General features: G+C 39.2%; 1 protein-coding gene across 1 annotated transcript; it reads left to right on the top strand.

The window, feature by feature from the left end:
- The first annotated feature begins 109 nt into the window (after positions 1–109).
- LOC110064410 (mitochondrial substrate carrier family protein G-like) lies at positions 110–9,888 on the top strand. The gene is made up of 5 exons (XM_020771463.2): positions 110–594; positions 4,435–4,493; positions 5,990–6,109; positions 7,298–7,472; positions 8,532–9,888. Exons 1-5 carry the CDS (start codon positions 321–323, stop codon positions 8,870–8,872), a joined length of 969 nt encoding a protein of 322 aa, XP_020627122.2. The 5' UTR covers positions 110–320; the 3' UTR covers positions 8,873–9,888.
- Positions 9,889–12,343: the final 2,455 nt, after the last annotated feature.

Genomic DNA, 12,343 nt, shown 5'->3' with positions numbered 1-12,343 from the left:
ATTTCATTGGCTCTTCGATGTCGCCCGTCAGTATAGCGGGTCGGGAATGGTCGCGATAAGTTCGGGATTAGGTTTCTTCATGAGAATAATCCCGCGGTTGGTTAATCAAGTACGCGAAACTATGTTATGTCCTCTACTTTCGTTCTCATTTATTCGAGTTTATTCTTCCGTACATTTTATTTCGCATGAAGAGCGTTAGCCACGCAATATGCTATCCAGCGTGCGGGCACTAACCCGCAACCCGCACCTAGTTGCTAAGAGACTTGCACAAGATAAATTTTTTAATGGCTTACGGGGATTACGTGACGTGACAAACCAACATGGCGGACTCTAAAATAGAAGATAGCCAAAACATCGAGGAATTGCCGGCATTGATACCAACCAGCGAACAGTCATTTATCAGGAGAACTTTGAAAAATATAGTGTCTGGAACATTCAGCGGCATTGCTGTGTGCCTGGTAGGCCATCCCTTCGACACGCTGAAGGTTCGTCTTCAAACCCAGCCTGTTGATCGGCCCGTTTACAAAGGACTTTTGGATTGCTTCGTAAAAACTATGAAATGGGAAGGGATTGGAGGACTGTACAAAGGAGTTGGTGAGTTCATGTGTTTACGCGATCGTTACAATCAAAGGCTAAAAACGTAAATCTTGGTCTCGTAATATACATTAAAAAACAAACTTTCTTCTTCTTTCAAGAAATTATTACTTTCTGAGCATAAAAATATATTTGTCTAACGTAACATAGGTGTTTTCATATTGGGGGCCAGTTGTCTGAAGATCGGGGACTAGTTGTCTGAAGATCGGGAGCGAGTTGTCTGGGGCTAATTGTCCAGGGGGCGAGTTGTCTGCATCACGGGACATCGCGACATCACGACATCAGGACATCACGAAATGGGAGATAAAAGATTTCGCGCGCTCCCAATACACGAAAAAAAACTCAAGTGGACGCTTTACGCAGGCTGGATTGGATTGGTATACTCCCAGAAAAATTGGGTGGGGTGTGCGGCCCTCTTCCCAAAACCCTTATTCTATTTATGACTAAAATCTGCGATATTCCCTACCCTATTTAATATCTGACCAAAAATTTGAAACCCTATTTATGACCTGACCCTTAAATCAGAACCCTGTTTCAGACCTGAGTTATAACAAATTCCCTGGTTCGGACCAATGTTAAATTACTGGAAGCATAATTTGTGAAGGGTTTTTGTTGATTTTCTTTTCAATAATGATGAAAAAGTGGCTTCTTCTTAGAAATATACCCATATCAAGGCTAGAGTGCAAAAACCATACCCAATTTATGACCAAAATGGCCACAATCAGCTAAAATCAATACCCTATTTATGACCAAAATGGCTGAAAAACCATACCCTTTAGGGCTGTACATACCTCTATAGCCCCTGTAAGGGAGTAGCCCCCCTCCCAGGATCAAAGTGCACTAAGAACAAACTCGTTAATTCCGCCTTTGAATGATGATTGAAATGAGCTAACCTTAGCGTAATATGGAATTGCTCTTTTCATATATAAAAAGAAAAACTACTAATGTTTTAAAGAGAAAAAATAACAGTAAACTTCTTTAACTTAAAACAATGATTCTGACTATAAACTTTCACAAACTTATTATCTTTCCTCTGGACTTCCATGAAAAGTTAAAGTGTTTACCAACACTTTAACCCATTGATGCCTGTGCTGCCTGTAAACTGCCCATGATGAAAATTGGCCTGTTCCACTTCTGACATCATCACCTGTGACCATAACTGGCATCATTTACATTCAAGTTCTGCAGTAGCAAAGGATCTTTCAAGCAATACCGAGATCAGAGTGACTTAGTCAATTGAGTGTGAAATATTCATTAATTGTTTTAGAAATTTGAGTGAAAAACTCAGAGCAAAATTTCCCCGTACTACACATGGCTACTCCGTACTCCCATCTCAATGATGCTTTCATGGAAATTCTTGAACTGGAAGCCAGCCCAGTAGTAGGTCAAAAACTGCACCAAAAAAATTAGAAAAGGACAAAAAGGAAAGGCGGAAAAAAACAAATTAAAAAAAACAAAACAAAAATCAAAATTTGGATTTCTGCCCATACCCAAGCAAACATGCGATAAAATGCAATGTAAGCGGAAAGATAGGCATTCTGTCTTGTTGCAAATGCCTTTTTGAGTAGATTGGAGCCAACTTAGCTCATATCCAGGCTAAAAATGTCCAAAATGTCCAAAAATACGTTGTTTTTTTTCAAAAATCTCAAGGTATTAATGGGTTCATCAACAATGTTGACAGATATAAGCCAACCTTTTCATGGAACCTTGAATGGACCTTGAATGGACCTTGAATGGGCCTCAGACATGTGGTCAATAATTATTTTGAAACTTAATGTTATAACCAAATGAATTTTAGAAATGGAAGACCATATTTTAAATAGCCAGCACATTATTTTACAGACCAGTGCCATGCCATGTAAGGTTGAGATTTAATGATGACTTGAATATTGCAAAAATAAGATGGTTTTGTAGGGAAGTGAGGAAGCTCTGCTCTCCAGGAACCTTTTCCATTACCAATCACTACAAATGGAAGCTGTAGGCATAAAACAATTGGAGACAGAAAGAGAGGTGAAACAGGAAGAAATTACAAGGATACATTCTTGATATATACATGTACACAGTTTATTTCAACTTGAATGGTCTGATTACATGTAGGCCTCTACTGAGCTACTTTAATTTTATCTTTGAGAGAGAAAAATTCAGAAGTCAATCAAAGTATGACAATGTGTATCCTAAAATACTAAAAGTTTATTTTCTTTATATGGCTGTCTTGAAATCTTCTAGTGATGCTATTGTTCTACTCATATTTTTTCAAGCATGGAAAACCACTGGATGGATTTGTATGAAAAACCTCTGGAGCATGACTGGAGGGCAAAGCATCTTCTTTCTACACAAATCCTTCAATTTTTAACCTCCATAAAAATTCCCTCTTAAAGGATAAATCTTGAAAATGTGCATGTAAGCCCATTTGTAGATGGCCTTTCCATTTCTGATAACACTACATATTACCAATTATGCAAGAAACAGTGTGTTCTTGATCAGCAAGCACATCACATGACCAACTGTTGCAAAAGGCCTGTTGACCCTTTCCTATTCTCCTTTACAGATTTCTTATGTACTTCAACATTTTGTGATTCACATCTGAATGTAACACATTGTTCTAGAGGTGTCAAACATGTTTGTGCCTGCAAAACAGCAGAATTGTGAAGCCAATGCAACCTTTTTCATGACTTGACACCCCTTCCTAGTCTCCTTTGCAGCATCCACTTCACTGTTGTTTTGATGCATGCCTGAACGTTATACATTGTCCTAGAGATGTCAAATGATATGCATGCATGTGCCTGCAAAACAGAACAATTGCAAAAAGTTAACAGATAATCAACCAACAGCTCATTTGTGGAATCTGGTCCACCACTACAATCCATAATTTGCTTGAACACAATTCACAAGTTAAAAAGTGTAGGATTGGGTGGGACGGTAGGTAGCGAGAAAGACGAAACATATTCAACACCATGCAGGAACCATCCAAATGTTTATAACACTCACAACAGGAGGCCTATTACATGTACATGAGCTGGGGTGGACTGCCCCAGTTTTACAGGCTCAGGCTTGGTTTTCCGAGATTAGTTTTATCTAACATGTATTATTACATGAAGTGAGCTAACCCTTCAGCTACTGGCACAGGTTAAGCACTGAGATGATTTTTAGACTGATATTTCATCAGCCATGCGTGAGCAGTGTGTTACTCACTGTACGTTTGCTGGTTTTGTAATCCAGGCTGGCCCAGTGAATGTCATTACATGGAACATTTTCAGACTAGTTGGCCAGGATCCTGGCGTTGTGATACTGGGATCCAGAACAATGGGCTCGCTTGCTTGCCATGTTATTACCAAGCTCATTTTTGTTGTATTTAATCAACATGCCAAGATCTTGGCAAACTCAGAGCCAGTCCAGCCAACTGAACCAGCAAACAACATCATGCATCTTTATTTCTCATAATTTACAAATACTGTTACACTTGATATATAGTATAATGAGCTAAACTCAGGACTGGTTCTTGAAGTGAGGTAAAATGTTGTACATGAAATCACTTTATTTTAATGAGACTGGAGGCTACTGTAAATGAAAAGCTAGGCTCTTGAGTTAGCCTCTGACTCAATGTGACTGAACTACAAAACACTTCATACCCTTAGTATTTTGGGTGCAATTTAGTTTAGCACCACCTCCAATCATATAATATTCTGAATCCAAGCCAGCCCAGTTACCAGGATCCTTATACATGTATATACCAGCATGTGTAAAAATCCCTAAATATTCTTGTAAAGTTCCTATCAATTTACATGTACATGTACATGAGGTAGCTATTAGTCTCCTTATCATTATTGTTTATTACTGCAGGGTCTCCTATTGTGGGTCAGATGTTTTTTAGAGCAACTCTCTTCACTTCCTATTATCAGGTTAGTTGAACATAATACAGTGAAACCCCTATTAAGCGGACCCCCAATTAAGCAAACACCCTCTCTTAAACGGACACTTAGCCTGGTCCCAAAATTAACCTCCTATATTTCCCTTTATAATGAACCTCTATTCAGCAGACACCTCTATTAAGCGGAAAAGGACACTAAAATATATTGTATTGGGCTAATTTCTATTGTTAAAAGACACCAAACTGAATGAACAATGTGGCATAGAATTACATCCTTGAAATAGTTGATTAAATAGTCGATTAAATGTCCCCATATTATCGTTGCTGTATTGAAAGGGCATTATTACAAACAAATTAAAGTTGGTGATGAAAGCTGATTAACTTGAACTCTGGATAGCTTGATTAACAACCTGGAACAGTACAGAGGAACTGTTGAATGTTAATTGCTAACAAACATTGCGCAATTGTTAGACACCTTTATTAAGTGGACACCCTCTATTAAGCGAACACTTGGGAAGGTCCTGAGGGTGTCTGCTTAATAGAGGCTTCAGTATAATATTTAGTAATTGATCATGATTTATTATCCCTTTACACTAAGTGAGTGTTTAAAGGGCTATGTTTTTGTATTGGCTATCTAGAGCGCTTTTCATTTAGATGTCTTAAAACCAAAACCAAGCCAATCACTTACCAACTACATGCATGCAGACTACTCAGCAAATCTCAAACTGTAGTAAAACAACATCCAGAACCAATTAATAAAAGTAATTGCCAGTGATTACAAAACTCAATTGAGAACTGCCCTTGTACATATGCATTATGTACCTTTTATGCTGGTTTAAAGGCATACCATGCTGCATGTGGCTATGTAGTCGTGCCATCTGTCTACCTACTTGCGATGTACCTCAGTCCTAATATCCAGGGGGCAACTCCCATATAAAAGGGATGCGGGCGCTCGTCAGGAATTTTGATAAGAACTGCAAAAAGGCACCAAGATCCTGTTTTGTGCAGCATGGCTTCGAATTTTTTTAACCCCTAAGAGGTACCTATTTTGAGATAAAATTAAGTCTCTTATTTTTCAAATATGTATTGTCATGCTATTTTCCCTCAATACCCTAAAAAGTACCACAAAAGCTCCTGCTGTGGGCCTTTTGAGGTTAAACACTTTTTATATGGGAACTCTCCCTCCCTCCCCACCGGGGCCTAGTACATGTATGTGTTATAACAAACAGATTGTAATCATAGAGCTCTGAGCTGTTGACGGAAAAAGTGCAATCTTTGACAATGGAATATGGTCAGTTTAATTTATTCCATATACATGTATTGTGATTAAGTTTGTGTGTCTGAATTGTGTTTGTTATAAGGGATTTTGTCATATGTGGTTTTGTTATATCAAGATTTTGTTCCAGATACATGCATGTGACTGTGACTTTGGATGGACTCAATAATACCATTCATTGTAGCAGGGTCTTCCTCAAATCTTTCTAGGTCCTATTTTAATATATAGTGTTTTACTATTTTTCTTTATAGATTACGGCATTTTTTGCTGGGAAAGATCATCTTGGTCAACGACTTACTATCCCAGAGTACTTTTTGTGTGGTATGTTTACGGGTTCAGTGGCTGCACTTGTTGAGGGACCCATTGATTTGGTGAGAGGTGTAGCCAGTCTGAGACAGCATTAAGGCTGGCCTGTTTCAGGTGTTCAGTCAAATCAGAAAAAACCTGCACCCCAAGTCAGGTCAAATCCTGTAATTTTTGACAAGTTGCCTGACAACCTAGTTCGTTTTATTCATTAGCAGCCATTTGCACTTTTTGGTAGAAGGAAAAAAAACATCCAAATGTCTTCTTCAAGGAGTGAAGAAAACATCCCATGTCAGGAATGAAACATAATAGATATTGCATTACTGTACCTCCTCCTCCTATCATGTAACTCTTCAAAAGCATTAACTTGATAGCTGACTTCTGCACTATCTGTTTAGCTTCTGATGGCCTGATCTAAAACTGCTTCAAACAAAAGAAGAGTTAATAAGGATGCTGATTCTCGGTAAAATCCTTTTTTAGCCTCCTAATGTAAATGCGTAGTGGAGGTACAGTGGTCTCATCGTAAGTGTACTCTGGATCGAGCAGTCCGGGTTTGAGCCCCTGGGACATTGTGTTGTGTTCTTGGCAATCTTAAGTAAGACACTTCACTCTCACAGTGCCTCTCTCCACCCAGGTGTATAAATGGGTACCAGCAAATGTAATGCTGGGGGTAACCATGCGATGGACTAGCATCCCATCCAGGGAGGAGTAGAAATATTCCTAGTCGCTTCATGCTACAGAAAACTGGGATAATCTCCGATAGGTTCCACTTGGCTTGTGTGCAAACTATGTACATGCGCGTAAGTTTGGCAACCAATGATTGTCCAACATTGTCCTAAGCACTTAGTAACACATGAAATCTGATTCTGTTCAAATTGTTCCTGTGATGGGCATACATGTATGACGTTTGCACACAAACAGAATGAACTTCTCCTAGGTAGTTTCAACTTTGCAATCTTTGCAAACCGCCTGTTTAGACTTACTTAGGGTAAAATGTCTCTTCCCCTATTCTACTTCATGCTTCTATTGAGGTGCCCTCTCAATGGTACATGTACCTATTAAAGGAGAGTCAATCTCTACATACCTCTGTTGATATTGCACGAACCTCTGAAACACCTGCATGTAGATCTACACGCTAAGAAACGAAGTAAGCTCCTGTTTTATTTCCACTGTTTTTTCAATAATAATTATTTTTTTACATTTTTGCTACAGATTCCTTGTGATGCAATAACCTGAATGTAGTTGTCTCTCTGCAGTTTAAATCAAAGATGCAAATCCAGATCATAAGAGCAAAATCAGGGGAGCCAGTCATGTACACAAATGTCTTCCATGCAGCTTATGTTATTGTTAAGAAGCACGGAATTCGAGGAGCTTACCAAGGACTACCTGCCACGTGGGTTAGGAATATCCCGGCAAATTCAGCTTTCTTTGGTGAGTTCAAAAACATGTGAAGAAGTTTTAAAAACAAAAACCTTGCCATGTACATAAAGGAGCTCAGTCACGGTATTTTGAGTTATTTTAGCCATGCACAAAAATACCTTCAGATTGAAGGAAACCTGAAAATAGTAGTTTACTTAGATAGAAAAACACCAAAGAGATAATAATAAACCATAAAGGAACAAGGACGGTGAAGGATGGAGAAGATTAACACGGATTTCAACGACCAACTTGGAAGATTTAGGCTAACCTTTTCAATATGCACGGAAACCGTAACGTAGCTCCTTTAAGAAATTCAACAATGAACTTGTCATGCACTTAACTGATGGTCCTCACCTGCGACTCAAACAGCTTGGTGTGACTCAAACGGAATCCTTATCATTCTGGCATCCCCGACCAGTATTTAGAGGCTTCCAAGACTTGATATCCTGCGGTACCCCACAAGCACAGGGAAAAGAAAACATTTCCTGTTGCTAACCTCTTGATTATGGATTGTGCTTCTATTATAGTCTTATGCACCTTCTTCTAGACGTATGTGTCGTGCTCTTATAAAACTCATACATTTGGGAACAGTCAAATTTATGCAAAAACAGTAATTTCAAATATCCCGTACAAAACAATGGTCACTCTGCATTTGCCCAAAATTTGTGCAAAACTTCACTGCTCAGACGTTCTTTGTAGCTTTTTAGTTATAGTTTATAGATATTTTAGTTTTTAGTACAATCGATCCAATAAGCCTCTCAGCTTTAATTCTCGTCGTTTTAAAATAAAGGCTACATGTATCTGTCTATCTTCTAAAGTTACCCTGTATCCACATATCGCTTGCAATATGATTATCGGAATACTCCATTTTACTAATGCTAGCTCTAGTCCCTTATGGGGGCAAAATTTGATCTATTTAATGAATTAATGACGCCATTTTTGGCCGAGTGATCACTTCTTGCCCCCACAAGGGAATAGAACTAGGAAATAATTGCATTAGCAAAATGGCCTATTAATTGGCTGATTTTGCGACCACAGTTCCTCTATACTACCCTACTTTGTTCTCTGTAGGCTTCTACGAATTATGCCGAACTATGGCAATACCAGAGGGGGGTACAATATATGACGTCTCTCCCATGGCGTTACTAGCTGCAGGGGGAACAGGGGGGTTCCTCTATTGGTTCCTGACATATCCCACGGATGTCATAAAGTCGTCGATGCAGGCGGATGACTCTGTTGTGGAAAAAAGGCGCTTCAAAAGCATCAAAGACTGTATAAGGAAACTGTACTACGATGAAGGTGGATGGAAACGATTCTACAGAGGTTTTACACCGTGCTTAATGCGCTCCATTCCTGCAAACGCTACTTTGTTCTTTGTTGTTGAGACATTGAGGAAGTACCTTCCTCTTTAAATAGCGCTACATCTGTTACTACCACCTTAAAGCTAGTATTAATTTTTTAGAGCTAGTATAATTTATATAGTAGTTTTTAGTTACGTTTATTATATATTGTCTGGCAGTAGACGAAATTTACGCACACAAGTAACGGCTGTACCTTAAATGTATTCAATACTTGCAGTTTTAAGATATCAAAATATTATATTTTCAAAAATCAGATAATTAGATGCATCAGGATATAAAACGTGAAAATATTTAAGTGAGAATCCTGAATAATTCCCAATCCAGTCTTACGGAGAAATTGATAAACGACTGGTGAAGGGAATGTGATGTATTACGCTTTTGTGTTATGTAATAACAAATATTTTTATTTTTAGTTAAAGCTTTAAAAAAGTTATAATCCGGAGAGAATTTAGCCTGGCTGGAAGATAAACGTACATTTTTCTATTTGACTTGCGATAATCGATGGCGTTCACTAACAGCTCATAGCCATACGTTTTTAGCCTGCTTAGCAGCCGCTTCCTTTCCTTTTCCAGGCGGAGAGATCGAACAAGCGAGCGAGTAAGCGGGCGAGCAAGGGAGCGCGCCTGGGGTGAGCAAAAAATCGGGGAGAAGTGGGGAGGAGTGGGCGAGAAGGGGGAGGGGGTGGGAAGAAAAAGGAATTCGCTCGCCCCTCTTCCTCCCCCTGCTCCTTCTTTTTCGAATTCGCTCCCAGTTTCGTTCCGTTCGCCTGCTTTTTTGGAAACGTCTGCTATGTAGGCTATACGTTCTTTTCGAGTCGGAAAATAAAAAAAAAAGATTGTTTAAAGAGTGTCAAAAGTGACGCTAACTTCATTTCCCCAGGAAGCAAACATCTTTTTGGGTATTCTGATCGTATGAAGTCCAAGATTCATAGACGGTAACTTGACAGAGCTGTTGACAAACTGGATGGAATAGCTGTATTTCACTACAACACTTGTAACAATCTAAAGAAATGCTTACATAGTTCAACTGCAAAGACTTCTGGAAAGAAGTGTGACCCATTTTTCCAAGTTTGACTCTTTTTTCGAAGTCTGCCCTCCCCCCTTTTTCAAAGTGTGGCCAAGTTTTCCAAGTGTAACCCATTTTTCCAAGTGTGACCCTTTTCCAAGTGTGACTTATTATTCTAAGTGTGATCCTTTTTTTCCAAGTGTGAGCCATTTTTCCAAATGTTACCCATTTTCCCAAATGTGACCCATTTTTCCAAGTGTAACCCTTTTTTTCCAAGTGTGACTCCGTTTTGTAGGTATGACCCATTTTTCCAAGTGTGACCATTTTTTCAAGTTTGCCACTTTTTTCCACGTGTGACCCGTTTTTCTAAGTGTGATCCATTTTTCCAAGTTTGACCCTTATTTCGAAGTGTGTCCCCCTTTTTTCGAAGTGTGGCCATGTTTTCCAAGTGTAACCCATTTTTCCGAGTGTGACCCTTTTCCAAGTGTGACCCATTTTTCCAAGTGTAAGGCATTTTTCCAAGTGAGTCCCATTTTTCCAAGTGTGACCCATTTTTCCAAATGAGACCCACTTTTCTAAAGAGTGCCCATTTTCCCACGTGTGACCCATTTTTCCAAATGTGACTCACTTTTCCAAGGGTAACCCCTTTTTCCAAGTGTGACTCCTTTTTCCAAGTTCGACCCATGTTTCAAGTGTGACCCATTTTTCCAAGTGTAACCCTTTTTTCCAAGTGTGACTCCTTTTTCCAAGTATGACCCTTTTTTCAAGTGTAACCCATTGTTCCAAGTGTGACCATTTTTCCAAGTTTGCCTCTTTTTTCCAAGTGTGACCCGTTTTTCTAAGTGTGACCCATTTTTCCGAATTTGACCCATTTCATTACGTGAGACCCATTTATACAGGGGTGACCCATTTTTACAAGTGTGACCTATTTTTACATGTCTGGCTCATGTTTTCAAGTCTGATTTTTTTCCAAGTGTGACCTACATTTCTAAGTTCGACCCATTTTCAGAAGTGTAACCCATTTTTTACAAATGCGTACTATTTTTACAAGCGTGTCTTATTTTTAGAAGATTGACCCATTTTTCCAAGTCTCACCCATTGTTACTAGTGTGACCCATTATTTTCATTGTGACCCATTTTTCCAAGTGTGACCCATTTTTCCAAGAGTGAACCATTTTTCCAAGTGTGACCCACTGTTACAAGTGTGACCCATTTTGGCAAATGTGACCCATTTTTCCCAGTGTGACCAATTTTTACAAGTGTGTCCCATTTTTACAAGTGTGACGCATTTTTACAAGTCTGATTTTTTTTTCTAAGTGTAACCCATTTTTCCAAGGTGACCTATTTTTCGAAGTGTGACCCATATTTACGCGTGTGACTAATTTTGGCGAGTGTAACCCTTTTATCAAAATGTGACCCATTTTCTTAAGTGTGACCCATTTTTCTTAGTGTGACCCATTTTTTACAAGTGTGACCCATTTTTACAACGTCCTTGACTAGTCTCGGTACAATGTAGGTTGTCACTTTTATCAGTCACCCTATGACCTTACACCGAGACGAACTTACGCGATCTTCTCACAATACAAAATCCCCGTATTTACCATAAAATTAAAGGATTACTAATTGGCGAAAGCCCGAATTGTTTCTATGTTTACAATTTGGAAGATACCTGCAAAAGTTAAATTGTTGGCACGGGCTAAACAGGGGAAATTGTGAGGATTTGAGGAGTTCCTGACCGTGCGTGGGAGAAAGTGAAACAAGTCAGTCAACGTCAGTCAGACAGACATTCGAGTCTGAAAATACTTCCTCATATAGCGGATGAAGAAAATGAATTAAGAATTAACAAAGCCTTTTTATGTGAACATTTAGACCAAAGCGATGAAGCTCTGACGTCTCGCAATCGTTTCTGCCGAGCGTTGAACTGTTAACTAAATGTGAATATACTTATATACTGAGATAACAGGAGCAGCTAATAAATCAACTCCGCGAATGTCTCATTCGATCAACACTTCGAATAGCGGTTGCAGGAAAGCCACTTCTGTGATCAAGATCTGATGCTACACATCTTACTGACTATACGATACCGAAAAATTTAACATATGATTAAGGGAACAGTGGGTGAAAGGAACAAACCTCCGATCGCAATCGCAATCTTCCGGAATTTATGTGATCCGCAGGAATATTTTTTAGTATAAATGATAGTTCGTAGCCCTCAGACTCGGCCGTGACAGTGAGCCCCACTGTATATTTTATATGGTAGCCCCCTCCCCCCCCCCCCGGGGGGGTAAGGACCTGGGGGGCCAAGTCGATCTGAAGTTGGAAAATGCAAAACTACTTCCACCCCTACCCTTGTTAATCCAAAGGTTACGTTAATCTTATGCGCTTTCTTACAGCATTATTTGTTTTTCACAATATTCTAAAAAGTGATGGATACAATACAGTCATTTTTAATTATGAGTCCCAATAAGGACGAAACGGCTGTCCACTGTTGTCATCGTGCTTTATCGGTTTGTCTAG

The sequence above is a fragment of the Orbicella faveolata genome, unplaced genomic scaffold (genome assembly GCF_042242905.1).
Source record: "Orbicella faveolata isolate gen_17 unplaced genomic scaffold, um_ofav_v1 contig_24, whole genome shotgun sequence".
Taxonomy (NCBI): Eukaryota; Metazoa; Cnidaria; class Anthozoa; order Scleractinia; family Merulinidae; genus Orbicella; species Orbicella faveolata.
Note: the sequence above shows the minus strand (reverse complement) of the source record. Positions and strands in the feature narration are given on the sequence as shown.